We start from the raw sequence: 16,279 nt of genomic DNA on the forward strand, positions 1-16,279 counted from the left end.
TGTGTACTTAATGTACATTTTAACAATATTGATTCTGGACAAGACCAGTGGTGTTTTATATCATCATGCTTCATTAAAAAAATGGCAGTGGTTTTGTTTGGGGTGGGGGTGGGGGTTGGGGGCTGCGATTTCATGTTAAATAATTGAAATGACATTGAAATCTCACAACCTGAGCTAGGTTGTAACATCCAAGTCATTGTTGAGAAAGCAGATGCAGGTAATGTTTGCATTTTCTTTGGCAAATCTATTTAGTGCAAGGGTTACATTTTTATTAAAGCAAGCTTTTAATAATGTATTTTATTTTTCTGTTAAGAAATGCAGGTTCATAGTGATTTGAGAGATAATGATTTTTGATTAAATACTTTGATATCTTAGAACATAGTCACTTGGAAAGCAGCAAAATCTCAAAAACAAATGCTGTATATTTGGGGCTACATTTATCAGTGGAGCTGACATTTGTCGAGGGCATTCATTTTAAGGGCATTTTGTTAATGCAAAACTACACACTTCAGCTCTGCTGTAGAAGATATAGGGTACTTTTTGATACCTTAGTTAAACAGTTCTCCATGGGAAATGAAGGAAAAAAATTGAGCACATCATCCCAAGCCAGTATTATGCACTTGCTAGTACCCAAATAGATAATGGCATCGAGAGACCTGGGAGCCGGTGAAAAAATATTTAAAAGTGCATAGAAAAATTTAATTATTTTCTGTAAATATTACTAAATGTGACAATCCTTAAGCTAAATTCCAATTTGGCTCTGTCATGCTAATAAAGTTTAAAAAAATAAATTTAAAGTACCCAATTCTTTTTTTTCCAATTAAGGGGCAATTTAGCGTGGCCAATCCACCTACCCTGCTCATCTTTGGGTTGTGGGGGTGAGACCCAAGCAGACACGAAGAGAATGTGTGAACTCCACACGGACAGTGACCCGGGGCCAGGATTGAACCAGAGTCCACAGTGCCATGAGGCAGCAGTGCTAAACACAGCGCCACCGTGCCACCCAATAAGAAAGAGTTTGATAACTCTTCTATTTTATTTATTTATTTTAATTTTTCCAATTCCGGTACAATTTAGCGTGGCCAGTCCACCTACCCTGCACATCTTTAGGTTGTGGGGGTGAGATCCACGCAGATACTCGGAGAATGTGCAAACTCCACACGGACAGTGACCCGAAGCCAGGATCGAACCTGGATCCTCAGTGCCATGAGGCAGCAGTGCTAAACACAGTGCCACGGTGCCACCCCCCTCTTCTATTATTGATAACCACCTGACAAAGTACAGTAATAGAACAATATGGATTAGTTTTTATGCAGTGGTAATACCAACTAAGAAAATACAAGAGTTTAATTGTTATTCTGGGAGGAGGGGTCAACTTTTGATAAGGATTTGTAAAATCCAATTGTGTTTCCAGCGCAAAAAAATGGAGACAGTTTTTCTGCCTTCTGAATACTACTTTAAACCTAAGGTATAGTTACTCCCCAACAGTTGATACAACTCTCATGTCTCAAAAAATGAATATAATAGAATCCCTACAGTGCAGGAAGAGGCCATTCGGTCCATTTGATCTGCAGGATCCTCTGAAAGAGCACCCTACTTAGGCCCACTCCCCCCACAACCCCACCTAATCTTTGGACACTAAGGAGCAATTTAGCATGGCCAATCCACCCAACTTGCACATCTTTGGACTGTTGGAGGAAACTGGAGGAACCCACGCAGACATGTGGAGAATGTGCAAATACCCCACAGTCACCCAAGGCTGGAATTGAACCCGGCTGCCTGGCCCTATGATACAGCAGTGCTATCCACTGTGCCACCATGCTGCCTTAGTCTGGTCTGTGGGGTAAAAACAAAAATTTGGTTTTCACTTCCATTTGCTCCTTTCTATGTTGAGAATTCCAGTGCAACTATTCTTCCTAGTTGTCTTTCAGTTTTGGTTTCAGTATTTGTTAAAAATTGATTAACAATATGAAAATTTAAAAATTAAACTTTTAAGAAAAAGATTTGTAATCCAGATGCAATATCAGGCCAACAATGCAAATGTGGTTGTACAGTGGTGTAACTATTCCCTTATTTTAGTCAGACTGATTGATGTACCATTGTCTTATGATTTGCATGCTTTCATGGATTATGTTTTAAATGCAGAAAGAGTACAAGAGATGGAATTAGCACAGAATTACTGGATGCACATTGTTACAAAATAAATCTACAGAGCCTATGCCAAGTATTAATATTTTACCTGATTAGGTATTCACAAACTACAACTATAACTCGCAATAAACTATTGTATTTCCTAATTCATTGTAAATTAGTTCCAGCAACTTTTGCTGCATTGGTATTTACACTTAGTGAATATGGATGGCACTAAAACTAATAATTTATGTAGTACAAGTGTCTTCTTTGTGCTGGATAGTATGAATAATAAATGTTAAATTCTACTTATTGCTAAGGGTGAATGCTACTTTAAAGGCTTTAATTGATTCTGTTTCTATTTTTGGAGTGCGGAAGAAAATAAACATGTTGAAGATTTTTAAAAAAGACCCGGCTAACAGTACCAACAGTGACACGACTAATGCTTTGATGTTATTGTGAATAGCTTTATAATTTAAGGGATAGTTTTAAAAAATAAATTTAGAGTACCCAATTCATTTTTTCCAATTAAGGGGCAATTTAGCGTGGGCATCTTTGTGTTGTGGGGGCGAAACCCACGCAAACATGGGGAGAATGTGCAAACTCCACACGGATAGTGACCCAGAGCCGGGATCGAACCTGAGACCTCGGTGCCGTAAGGCTGCAGGGCAACCCACTGCGCCACCGTGCTGCCCATTTAAGGGATAGTTGTAGATTTCACAATAAAGCGAAACCTGTGGAAAATAACTTTTGCAATATTCAAGAAATTAAACTATGTCATCACTGTTCTCGGTGAGGTGTTGGATGGAAAAAAGGGTCTCAGAACTGAATATTTTGGCAGGGTTTCATAGTCTGCATAATGCCTCATAATGCCAGTTGCAGTGCTTTATTATTTTAAATGTTTCTTTCATCATTACTAAATCCATAGGGCTATTAGCTACTCATCTGTGGCAGGAGCGAATTACATCTTGTGACTGGGGTTGTTTATAACATCACACTGGAAATCTGGGAAGTTATGAGATGACAATGTCTGCTCCCCACCTATTGTGTGCATCTTCCAACAACATTCACATCACCACCTTATTGGCACTTTGCTTAAAACTTTTACATGAACCTGGGTAAGTAACTTCAAATCATTAAAGCATTAGACTCCATTTTAATCCTTGTATCTTTAAATTGTCATCACCCTAATCAGAGGATACTTTTGGCCATTTCCTATAACTGGATAAAAGCAAATTACTGCAGATGCTGGAATCTGAAACAAAAACAGAAAATACTGGACAATCTCAACAAGTCTGACAGCATCTGTGGAGAGAAAAGCGAGCTAACGTTTCAGGGTTTTGACAAAGAGTCCTCCAGACTCGAAACTTTAGCTCCCTTCTCTCTCTCTCCACAATGCTGTCAGACCTGCTGAGATTGTGCAGTATTTTCTGTTTTTGTGTCCTATAACTATACTCTGGTTTCTTAATGGAGATGGACTTACTGGGAGATGTCTTCCCTTCCCATTGATCTACAAATTATGACTGTTGACCTTAATTAATCGGATCACATTTTCGCAAAGCTCCATCTAATCTATCTCTGCTAGATGGGTCCTCTTTCTGGACTTGCGCCTATATATCAGAGGATTCAAATGTAAGAAACTTGTTTTCACCAAAATGCAAAATTAAATGAGACAATTCTTTTGTGAATAAAGTTGTAAAATTAACCCGTGATTTAGTTGAAACAATTTTAATCAGGGACATCTAACCCCCGTCACATGACCCCCATGTTGTTCCTTTCTTGAAGAGGTGCCTCCCCTGGACGGTATACTACAGTTTATTAGAATATGAATAGGGCATGTTTTAAACTTTAATGTATTAATTTAAAAGTCAAGTAAAATATTTGAATCTTTTAATCAGTACCAGTCATGCGGCTCAGTAGTAATACCCTTCCTCCTGGGTCAAAAGATCTTGAAAGCAAACCCCACTCAGGCCTAACCACATAATCTAAGTTGGCACTTCACAGCAGACATTGTTGTGGATGCAATTGTCAGAAGTGGCATCTTTCAGATGAGGACTCGAGGTCCAGTTACCTGCCATTGTGCTACTGGAAATAGAGCAGGGTGGTCTGCTGGTATCTGTAGGAGTTTTCTTCCTTCAAACACCACCACAAAAATAAACTTGTTAGTCATTTAAATCATTCGCAATTTATGAAATCCTGTTTTACACATTCTCTGTGGTTTTTTGCCTCCAAAGAAAATGGTGACTGCACTGCAAAATAAATTGACTGGCTTTGATGCACTTTGGCATGCTTTGAAGAGCAAAAAGGTGCTTTTTTCTGTGGGTGTGGCATTAAAGTTGAAACTTAAAATGACATTTATGCGTCAATGCATTCAGTTATGCTCAATCCACATTCACTTATGCCTCAAACCTTTTGTTGCTATTCATTTGAGGAAAGTTATTATTTATACTTTCTGAAATCAGTACAGTATGTTTATTAAAGATGTGCGCATGGTGTTAGTCAGCACTTTTAATTGGGGAGCATCGTTTTCGAAATTCCAATATATAACCCGTGTATAGATCTCACATGAATACAACCTGTTCCCTTTCATAAATGCGATAGCATTTCTGAACTTGTGATGTATTAGATGGAATGGGCAATTCATCCTATTAGTGAAGCCATATCTGGACTGGTTAACAAGTGAGTGGACTTTTGTTTGGAATGAATAGCTTACATTTATCACGTAACTTTCATTATCTTAAAAGGCAGTTGAGTTTTGCATTTCTTATGGGAGCAGCAGTGCAAGTTTGCAAGAGAACAAACAAAGGGACAATGTCTTTAATGGATACATGCCTTTGGAATTCTGTTGCACTACTAGTTTTATTTCTCTCTGCGTGATATAAATTACTCTTGGAAAAACTCATAAGGTCACAAATAAAATTTCATACAGGAAGATACATCACACTGTGGCTGCTCTTTTAACTTCAAATCATACTTTAACTCTTGAATTAACTAGTTATTATCTGTCTCTGCTTTGAAGCTGTTTAATCAGGATCAGATCGGACTTATCTGATTTACCATCAGGCATGTTCTTAAGGTATGACATTTTTAGCATATAGAATTATGGAATGAAGTCTCCTTTCTCAAAGACAAGAACAATTCTTTTGAACTGATTTTAAAGACTTATATCAAACTTTCTTTCCCCATACTATGAAGTTTGTTCATTCATTGCAATATATATTAAACATCCATTGTGTATTTTAGAAATATGATAATGTTACAGCTTGGCTGTATTTTGCTGTATTAAAGCAGTACCTCCAGTGTGCCTTCTAACAGTTTTCAGTCATTCAACTAGGGATTAAATGGCGGTAGTTGGATTGATCAATAGGTTAAGAACAATACAATTACTCTTGCTGCTAATGACCTCTGTAGTAGTGTGTAATAAAGTGTGTGCTGTAAAAGCCTATTGCCTATGCTGCATGCGGTTTGATTTCTGATATTAGTTACTACACAAAAAAATAGGATAGCACATGTACGTTGACAGTGTGAACTTCCATCACCCCTCCACCCCAAAATAGCGAGTAAGCTTGGTGAGTCCAAATATTTTAATAGAAATTAATTGGTATCACATAGAAAGAAAGCAGTGTACAGTTTGGAATGTGCTTTCATCTGTCTGACCTTCATCAGTGATTTAAGTTCGTCAAGATTAGTGATGCTGAGAAATCAGAACATCAGTGCATAATGACTGTGAAATTAGGAAAGTGAATGCACTATGCAAATGGCAGAAGAAATCAGTGAAGGTGGTGGCATAGACAGGATAAAATAAAATAAGCGCTCTTAACTAAGGAAATACTAAAATATATCATCACAGCGTAAAGATGAAGAAGTTTGTTTGCTGGATTCTATATTTATGAGTTTGTTACTCAATACCTTTTTAAATCCTTTCACTGACACAAGCCTATTTTTAGGTCAGAAAAAAAATTCCCCCAGGATGATAAAGCTGTAGATCACTTTGCATTTCAAGTTTCTACTTTTGTATGATCAATGGAAATTTACATTTGAATATTAAGTGTCTGGAAATCAAATGGAATTCAGAAATATTGTGCAAAAATAAGCTATATATTGTGAAGTAATCGTGAAATTTAAATATAATTTTACAAGAAAGCAAATGTATTTTAATAAGAGTTTTACATGACTACTTTTCAACTGATTAAACATTAAAAACAGTCCAGCTGTTTGTTCAGTTTTAAAAACTGCATAAAAAAGCCTTTATTTCGATGAGCTTGAAATTTATGCTCAATATCTCAGAATTTCAACGAAATATAATGATTGATTTGAAAAGCTGAATTTCATTCTACAAACATGCAACATTTATAGAATTGTCATTAAATATGAGCTTGAAAGTAACTATGCAACATTGTTCGAGACAGACTGTCATTTTAATGTCGGCTTCATTATCAGAACAAGACATCATCCTTCATACACAATGTGCAGGTTACTCGGTTTCAGTTTAGAAGGATGTCCATGCACTTGGGCACGTTAACATTAGCAAATGTGAAATGCTATCAGGTTCATCACTGTAACTGTTTGTCACTGAAATGTCAGTGAGAAAAGCTGTGGTGGGTATATCAGCAATATAAGAAATCTGGCAGTTCCAACATTCACATAGTTTAGATCAGCATATGGACAATTGAGATCACATTGGAGGTTTCTTTTAAGAAATGGCAATGCTGTTATTCAGAATAGGCTAATGCGATTCAGGTTTGTATCAGCGATAGCAATATGAGCAATATTAGTGCTGTTTTTTTCATTTGTATTAAAGTAGCAAATCTGCATATTTCATAGTTTTTTTTCTAAATTTGCAGTGTTCCAAATTATTTCATATTTTAAATACTATAATTATTGAAATGTGTTAATTGCTAAACTTTTCCTTTCAATCATGGTGTATTGGGTAGATTAAATTTTTTTATGTGCCAGAGACAGTGTTTTTAATATAAGAGTCACAAACCTCTGTCCTTTGGCCCAATTCCTGTCAACTGCTGACCCAGGAAATAAGGCCAAACAATACAGGTCAGTGTCTTAATAAAAAAAGTACATAGTTTTAGAATAGTTTTAGAGTTTGATCTTTGCTAAGATTTTTAAAAAATTGAACCATAGTGTTTCATTGTAATTTTTGATTGAATCATGTTGGGGTGTAGATTGAAACTGATTTGACAATCTCAGCACTCCATTCAACAATTTTCTGCTATGTAATAATTGTTACAAGTGCACGTACAGCTTTATAAATATTTTGTCCCTTATTCTCATGTGTTATGTCTTTAGGTTCCAGTATCAGTGGCTATGATGACACCTCAAGTGATAACTCCCCAGCAAATGCAACACATTTTACAGCAACAAGTACTGACTCCTCAGCAACTCCAGGCTTTGCTTCAGCAGCAACAGGCTATCATGCTGCAGCAGGTAACTTCATTATCAACCAGTAAATTAAGCTTACAGTCACATTACCTGAAACAACTCAGTTCGCTTTCAGTCAAAACTGGACAGCGTCATTTATATAATTGTGTTTATCTGGTTTAAAATTGGTCAGGCGTTTTTATAGGGACCAGTTTTCACATATTTAAATAGTGAGTAACATTATGTGCACTGTCTACTTTCCCCTCCATAACATTGCCTGCCTCCATCACTGCTTCAGCCCATCCACTGCTGAAATCCCCTTCTATGCTCGTGTCACCCCGAGACTCAACCCATCCATTTCTTTCCTGGCCAATCTCAATAAATGTCAGTGCATTCAAGACTCTGCTACACATATCCTGTTCTCCCATTACCTGTTTCTTTGCTGAATTAAAATGACTCCCAGTCACCAACGCCTCCAATTTCAACTTCTCCTCATTGTGTACAAACACCTTTATGGTCTTCGGCCTTTGTAACCGGCATAAAACCTTGACCATTATTCCTGCTCCCATAGAATTCTGCATTTTTCTCCAGCCCTATCTCAATTCCTCTCCCACCCACCATTGATGACTGTGTCTTCTGTGCACTAGATTCTATTGCTAACCCTCCCTGCTTCTCCACCTCCCTTTCCTCTTTTGCAACCCTACTGTAAAAGCTCATCTCTTTTACTCTTGTTCACCCCATCAGGCGGCACAGTGGTTAGCACTGCTGCCTCACAGTGCCAGGGACCTGGGTTCAATTCCATGCGTAACTATGCGGAGTTTGCATGTTCTTCCCGTGTCTGCATGGGCTTCCTCCGGGTGCTCCACTTTCCTCTCACAGTTCAAAGATGTGCAGGTTAGTTGGATTGACTATGCTAAATTGCCCCTTATTGTCCAAAGGTGGTGCAGGTTAGAGGGATAGGGCGGGGGAGTGGGCCTAGCTTCAGAGGGTGGGTGCAGACTCAATGGGACAAATGGCTTCCTTCTGCACTCTAGGGTTTCTACGATTCTAATTTCTCTGTCTTTGGCTGTGTGCGCATTTTTGTTTGCTTACACGGATGTGAAACACCTTGGGATGTTTTGCTATACTTAAGGCATAATATAACTAAGTTGCTGTTATTAAAACCAAACCACTGCTATTAATGAAGCATTTTGGTCTGAATTTCTGATTGAAGGGTCATCCCTGCCTGGTGGAAATTCCACCCAGTACAAAACTGCCTCTCTGAATCCAGTGTCAAGGTCATCAATGCATGGGAGACCAGCTCCCTGGCCTCTAATGTGGAGCCAAGAAAGGCTGAGAGCACTTAACAGGGGGCCTGCTACAGAATGGGGCAGAGACACAATTCCAGCTGCCTGAAAAATTGGGCTAATTTTTAAAATAAATTTGGAAGCTGCTTGTGGGAAGTTGTACATGGCATCATTAAAATACTCATGCCACAAGCTCAAATATCAAAAACACCTCAAGGTTATCTTCACCTTCTTTTAAATGTTGGGCACCAGGAAGTGCCGCTTTCCAGTGCTCAACTATGTAAGGCTGTGTCAACCATATTAAAATTTAGTTTATAAGTCACTGCCCTCCGCGAATCTGGCAAAGACTTGGTGCAGAAGTGGAAAATTTAAAACCATTACTTTAAAAAAATTTAAAGTACCCAATTTCTTTTTCAATTAAGGGGCAATTTCATGTGGCCAATCCATCTACCCTGCACATCATTGGGTTGTGGGGGTGAGACCCACACAGGCATGGGGAGAAAATGCAAACTCCACACAGACAGTTATCCGGGGCCAGGAGCGAACCCGGGTCCTCAACGCCGTGAGGCAGCAGTGCTAGCCACTGCGCCACCGTGCCGCCTTCTAAAACCATTATCTTCTATCCAGGACAAAAAGCTGTCCTAAAAAGTACACAAATTATATATAAATTCTATATCCGGGTGTTACTTATACACAACTTTGGGTGACATTACTACCCAATTCATCCTGCGTTAACATATAACTGATTGAAGTGCTTTGCTGAACAGTGGACTGATGAGATTTTGAAGTTGTTCAGCATGAATATTTTGTATGGTTTTATGGTTAAATCATGTGCTATGTGTCGTGTTATTCACCCTGGGGTAACATGGACTGCAACACGATGCAGTTAAATGATCAAGCATACACCAAACGTAGGCGTTGGTTCAATAAGATTTATTGAACTTCAGTAACGAAGCACACAGCTGCCTGTGGGTTGACGCTCTACTACTCTAAGTAAACTAACATTAACTATCTAGACCAGGCTAGCTCTGATCCACTTGTAGAAGGTGTTGAATGATTTGTACACCCTGACTGTCACTACAGTTGTCACCAGTGGAAAGAGGCAGAGTGCTGATGCCTCGTGTGTTTTATAGTTGGAAGCCCCCCTCTGGTATTCTGTCTGGTGATTGGTCATGTTCTGTTCTGTATGTTGATTGGCTCACCTGGGTGTCTCTCACTGCCTGCTTTTACCTCATGATGTGCATGGGTGCATATTATGACATCCCCCTTTTTTAAAAAAATTGTCAGCTGCTTAGAGCATATACGACATATTTACAAAAGTAACTATATACAGCAATTGGTGAGTGAATGGATATGTACATGTAAGGTGTTTAGCGTGCAGAAACATAACAGTATATATACACAAAGGAACGATTTATAAGTCCAGTCGTTGGGGCTGTCGTTGAATTCTTGTGGACCGCCTGAGAGGTGGAGGCGGGGATGATGGTGTCTTGACAGGTTGGCATGCAGGCAGATTGGTGGCCTCGTGGAACGAGGTGTCCGGATAAGGCAGAACGACATCTGGGAACGTGGGATCTGGTGGTGGGCAAGCAACTTTGTGCAGTGACCTTCTGTTGCGCCGGACAATAGATCCATCAGCCATGCGAACCACAAACTATCTGGGAGCAGCCTGTCGAACAACAACAGCTGGAGCTGACCAGCCTCCACCAGGCAACTTGATGCAAACAGCTTTCTTCGGAGAGAGCACGGGCAGATCAGTAGCATGAGCATCATGTGTCAGCTTTTGCCGGGTTCTGAGCTGCTGCATCTTTTGCAGAACTGGAAGGTGATGCAGGTCAGGTACATGAATGGCCGGAACAGTCGTCCTCTGGATCCGTGACGGGATCAGGTTCCAAATCCAGCAGTCCTTGCTGCACACTTGGAATGCGTCTGCGTTGGAACTGGGATCGCTGGCCCCCTATCGGAGGTGCAGACCTGCACAAAGCCGCATAATGGCCAAGCTTCTTGCAGTTGAAGCATCGCCTGCCTCTTGCAGGGCATTGCCGCTTTAAATGGGCGGTGCCGCAGTTGGGGCATGTCATCACGTCGACGTCGTGATGCTCGGTGCGTCGTCGCACATGCGCAGTGCAGTCAGCCGCCGCTCGCATCTGCACAGTGTAGTTTTCGGCCGCTTCGTTCTCCCGACCATGGTGCGCATGCGTGGGATCCCTGGAAAACCGCGCAAAATGGCCGCCTTCATCGATGCTCAGGCTCCGCATTCGGACGATGACCTGTATACTCTCAGCCTCATGGGAGGCAAGTTGGTCCTGCTCTACCGACTTAAGGCGGGAATCGTGACTTTTCGCCTGTCCACGGACTTTGCACTTCTCGATGGCCACTGACAGGTTCATATTTTTTTATTTTTAGGAGCTGCTCCCACAGGGCGTCGGAGTGGACGCCAAACACGATCTGATCCCTGATGAGGGAGTCAGCGGTGTCACCGTAGTTGCAGGATTGCGCTAGAATGCGAAGGTGAGTGAGAAAAGACTGGAAAGGCTCATCCTTACCTTGAAGGCACTGCTGGAAGACATAACGCTCGAAGCTTTCGTTCGTCTCGACCTCACAGTGACTGTTGAATTTGGGTAAGACGGTTTGGAACTTGGTCTTGTCCTCACTGTTGGCAAAAGTGAGCGAATTGAAGATTTGGATGGCCTGGTCCTCCGCAATCAACAGTAGCAGCGCGATTTTTCGGGCATCGGATGCACTTGAGGCCCGAGGCCTCAAGGTATAGACTGAATTTCTGCTTGAAGACCTGCCAGTTGGCGCTAAGGTTCCCCGAGATCCGGAGCTGTGGAGGTGCCTGGATCTTTTCCATGCTACCGGAAGGCAGTTGCTGGTCATCAGTGAATTTTTTGAAGATAAATTACTTAGAAGCAGTGGCCACTCCTGGCATCATGTTGTGTTATTCACCCTGGGGTAACACGGACTGCAACACAATGCAGTTAAATGATCAAGCATACGCCAAACGTAGACGTTGGTTCAACAAGATTTATTGAACTTCAGTAACGAAGCACAAAGCTGCCTGTGGGTTGACTCTGTACTACTCTAAATAAACTAACATGAACTATCTAGACCAAGCTAGCTCTGATCCACATGTAGAAGGTGTTGAATGATTTGTACACCCCGACTGTCACTACAGTTGTCACCAGTGGAAAGAGGCAGAGTGCTGATGCCTCGTGTGTTTTATTGTTGGAAGCCCCCTTCTGGTGTTCTGTCTGGTGATTGGTCGTGTTCTGTTCTGTATGTTGATTGACTCACCTGTGTGTCTGTCACTGCCTGCTTTTACCTCATGCTGTGCATTGGTGCATATTACGACATTATGTAGCAATTCATTTGGAAGAGATGCTTGCATTTGGACCATGGTAATATTCTGCATAATGTTACCTTTTCTCCTTTACTTAGTTCTATTCCTGCAATGCTGTCATTATTCATATTCCAAAAATAACCAACAGCTTTCTCAGTACAATCCTGCAGGATCCTGCATAATCTCTAACAGAGCACATTTTTTTAAACCTTTCGTTTATTCATTAAAACACCAAGTAAAATACCAGTGGTTACGTTTTGCCCATGGCACAAATGTTGGTTACAGTTGGCAAAAAATGTATGTTGTAACATGCATTTAAACAAAATCCTATATATTCCCTTTTTGAGTCTTGTCTAAGTATTATCTAGCTGTGAGTTCAGTAAATGTTACACTCACCGGATTCTTTTACATAATAGATACTGCAGGTTTCCTCTTCAGCCCATTCTCAGGTATCCCCCTCACTACTGGAAACATCTAGTGTCACTGATATATCTCCAATAATTCCACCTATGTAGATCTGGCACATATGAACCCAGATTATCCAATGAAGTTTCAGCATAATCTTGGTGCAAGATAACATTTTCTACAAGCTATTAATATCTCATTCCTCTCCACCCTCGAGCACTAATGGCTAACTGGCAGTAGACAATACACAACAAAAACAGAAAATACTGGACAATCTCAGCAGGTTGACAGCATCTGTGGAAAGAAAGGGGAGCTAATGTTTCAAGTCTGGATGACTCTTTGGTCAAAGTAGACAATGCGCTATTGTTTTGATAGTTTTCCGCATATCACTTTCCATATGATTAGCACTGATGTGTGAATCGTGATATCTTTCACTTCCTTTTTTCTGATGTGGAGACGGCGTTGGACTGGGGTGACACAGTAAGAAGTATATATATATATATATATAGACAAAGTCAAAAAGATCCAAGACGTTACTTTGAATGTAAATTTACTGAGACCTGCAGCCTCAGACAGCCTGGCCATGATGAATGAACAGCCTTTTCCCCCACAAATGTGGCCTCAGGAGATAGAGGGGGAAGGGAAAGGCAACTTATCTATTTCTGTCCCCAAAACCTTGGGGCATATGCTATGTGCTCTGGTCTGTTGCAGATGTCCTTATTATTATTGTAGGTCCTTCTTACTCTTCAATTCTTAATGAACCAGCTCCAGCCTCTGCTGTAGCCAGACTGCGCCTTGCCTTTCATGTGCAGTTTGACCTTAAGCAATGCAGGCTGGCTTTAAATGTTGCTAGCCTTGCATGAACTTGGTCCCCTGCAGAAGCATGCTGAGCTGATTATGCACCAATTATAATTAGCAGGCAGGCACACACCCCCAATATGTTCCCCCCAACCAACCATCTGGGTTTGGGAGCTCATTGCCCAGGAGTAGAACATAGAACATTACCGCGCAGTACAGGCCCTTCGGCCCTCGTTGTTGCGCCGACCTGTGAACTTATCCTCCTGCTTTTGTACCACGGTGCTTTAATTTACCAACAAGCTATGCTACAGAGTTATTCATAGAACACATTTATGCATAGATCCAAAGACAAGCAGAATGAAGAGGGTTTACTGTAGTAATTAGACAAACATTCTAAATCAGCTAATAATTTGAATACTACCCTGGAGACTCTTGTTAGGTCCAATTAGTAGCATGATGTATTCTGAATTGGTAATCACTTGCATGAAGCAGTACCAAATAAATATTACAAATAACCTCACTTTTTTTTAAGTAGTTGCAATTGCTGGTTTAGCATCTTGCATTCTGCCTAAGGTAGGCAGCTGATGTTCAATGACATTGATTTTCAATATGTCAGGTCAAGAATTGGCGAGCATCTGTTTTTAAGAGTCCAAAATGGCATCCATGGGGTGTGGGATTTTCCTCTCCCACTGTTTTTGAGCAGGTTTGGCAAGGGGAGCAGAAAACCTCACCCGAGGCAATTTGCTTTTCACGCCAATGTAAAAGCATGAGACGATTGTCCCCACCATCCTGGCAGTGCCTGGACAGTGCTGGGGGGCTGGTGGTCCCTGGATAATGTTTGTGCATTGGGGAAACCTTGAAAAATGGCATCACGATTGTCATGTTATGTACTCTGGGATAACACAGGCTGCAACTGGATGCAGCTTTAACCAAAAGATACTCCAGACCTTGAAGTTAGTTCAATCTGATTTATTGAACCAGTAGCACAGTTAGCACAGTTCTCTATGAGTTCGACTCTCTGCTAACCTAAGTGTGGTTACTCTGTCTGACTGAACCAGACTAGCTTTTAGCCACGTGCTGGCGGTGTGATACTGTGTGATACATCCTGACTCACTCTCCAGATGTTCATCAGTGGAAAGAGGCGGGATGTGAGTGCCTTGTGCCTTTTATAGTGAGATACCACCCCTGAGCGTCCTGCCTGCTCATTGGTCATGTCCTGTTCTCTGTGTTGATTAGCTGCCTGTCTGTGCCTGTCTGTCTATCATTATCTGCATGTCTGCATATCATGACATCTACCCCTTTTTAAAAATATTTTGTTGGCACATGGGAACATACTTACATGTGGTGGTATATATTAACATACTTACAAGCGGTGGCATATGTGAACACATTTACATGTGAAGACAGCTGTCTAATATGAGAAAACAGAACATAGCAAACAAAACAATAGTTCATAAGTCCAGTCTCTGGACTTGCGTCTGATCCTTGTCAACCGCCGGAGAGGTGGTGGTGGGGACGACGGCGCCTTTACAGGCAGGATGGAATCCTGACTGGTGGCCTCGTAGTTCGAGGTATCAGGAGGTGGCAAAACAACAGACGGAAACGGAGAAGAAAGTGGTTGCGGGCAGGCAATTTTGCGCAGTGCCCGTCTGTTTCGTCGCACAACAGAACCATCAGCCATACGTACAACATACGAGCGGGGGCGCAGCCTGTTGAACAACGACAGCTGGAGCAGACCAGCCACCATCCGGTATCTTGATCCTGACAGTGTCTGCCGGGGATAACATGGGCAAATCGGTGGTGTGAGCATCATAGTCCTGCTTTTGCTGGTTTCAGAGCTGCTGCACCTTCTGCAGCACCGGGAGGTGATCCAGGTTGGGCAAGTGTATGGCTGGAAGTGTCGTCCGCGGGTCCCTGTTCATCAGGAGTTGAGCCGGCGACATGCCAGTGGACAGTGGGGTCGCCCTGTATGCAAGCAGCGCGAGGTAGATGGCAGAAGCAGAATCCGCGGCCTTGCTGATGAGCTGTTTCACAATGTGCACCCCTTTTTTAAACCTTCCTATTGGACTGCGGATAGTGTGGGCTGGAATTGACATGTTTGAAATGGTATGACTTGGCAAACATAGACCACTCGTGGCTGTTGAAGCACGGGCCATTGTCACTCATGACAATGAGTGGGATAGCATGTCTGGAGAACGTCTCCTTACAGGCCTTGATGACGGTCCGAGATGTGAGGTCTGAGAGCTTCACGACTTCAGGGTAATTGGAGAAATAGTCAATAATCAACACGTAGTCATGGCCATTCGCACAAAAGAGGTCGATGCCAACCTTGGACCACGGGGAGGTCTCGATTTCATGCTGCTGGAGCGTGTCCTTGCTCTGCGCTGGCTGGAAACGTTGACAGGTCGCACAGTTGAGGACCATGTTCAAGATGTCCTGGCTAATATCGGGCCAGTAGACAGCCTGCCTGGCTCTGCGTTGGCACTTCTCGACGCCCAGGTGTCCCTCAGGGATTTGGTGGAGCACCAAGCTCTGGAGACAGAGTGGAATGACAATCCGGTCCAGCTTGAGGAGGATACCATCAATCACCGTCAGGTCGTCCTGTACATTGTAAAATTGAGGGTACTGCCCTTTCTGCCAGCCATTGGCGAGGTGGTGCATGACACGCTGCAAGAGGGGGTCTTTGGCTGTCTCTTCACGGATACGAACCAGCTTCTCATCAGACGCCAGGTATATCATTATCTGCATGTCTGCATAATCATGACACCAATCTTTAAAAAACGAAAACGCAGCCACAGCATGACATCGAGGGATCCGCCCGCTTAAAAGTATTTTTTATATATTCCCAATGATATGTCAGAAAAAGTCGCCATAGGTGCCACTGGCATTAGTGCTGCTTTTTCCACCCGCTGTCGCATTCTGCCAAATACAGGGAAAATTTCAC

At 41.8% G+C, this 16,279-nt stretch overlaps 1 protein-coding gene across 20 annotated transcripts in view; it reads left to right on the top strand.

The window, feature by feature from the left end:
- Positions 1 to 16,279, top strand: part of foxp1b (forkhead box P1b) — a 739,458-nt gene that overhangs the window by 534,321 nt on the left and 188,858 nt on the right. For 19 of the 20 annotated variants that reach the window (XR_011934140.1, XM_072472250.1, XM_072472248.1 and 16 more), the window contains one exon: positions 7,432 to 7,569. Coding sequence is in view for 19 of the 20 variants with exons in the window: in XM_072472250.1 (XP_072328351.1) it covers positions 7,432 to 7,569 (138 nt within the window). In the remaining variant the exon portion in view is untranslated. Of the gene's footprint in view, positions 1 to 3,091; positions 3,249 to 7,431; positions 7,570 to 16,279 lie in introns of those variants that run through there. The other variant, XM_072472266.1, reaches the window with a different exon arrangement.

The sequence above is a fragment of the Scyliorhinus torazame genome, chromosome 13 (genome assembly GCF_047496885.1).
Source record: "Scyliorhinus torazame isolate Kashiwa2021f chromosome 13, sScyTor2.1, whole genome shotgun sequence".
Classification (NCBI taxonomy): domain Eukaryota; kingdom Metazoa; phylum Chordata; class Chondrichthyes; order Carcharhiniformes; family Scyliorhinidae; genus Scyliorhinus; species Scyliorhinus torazame.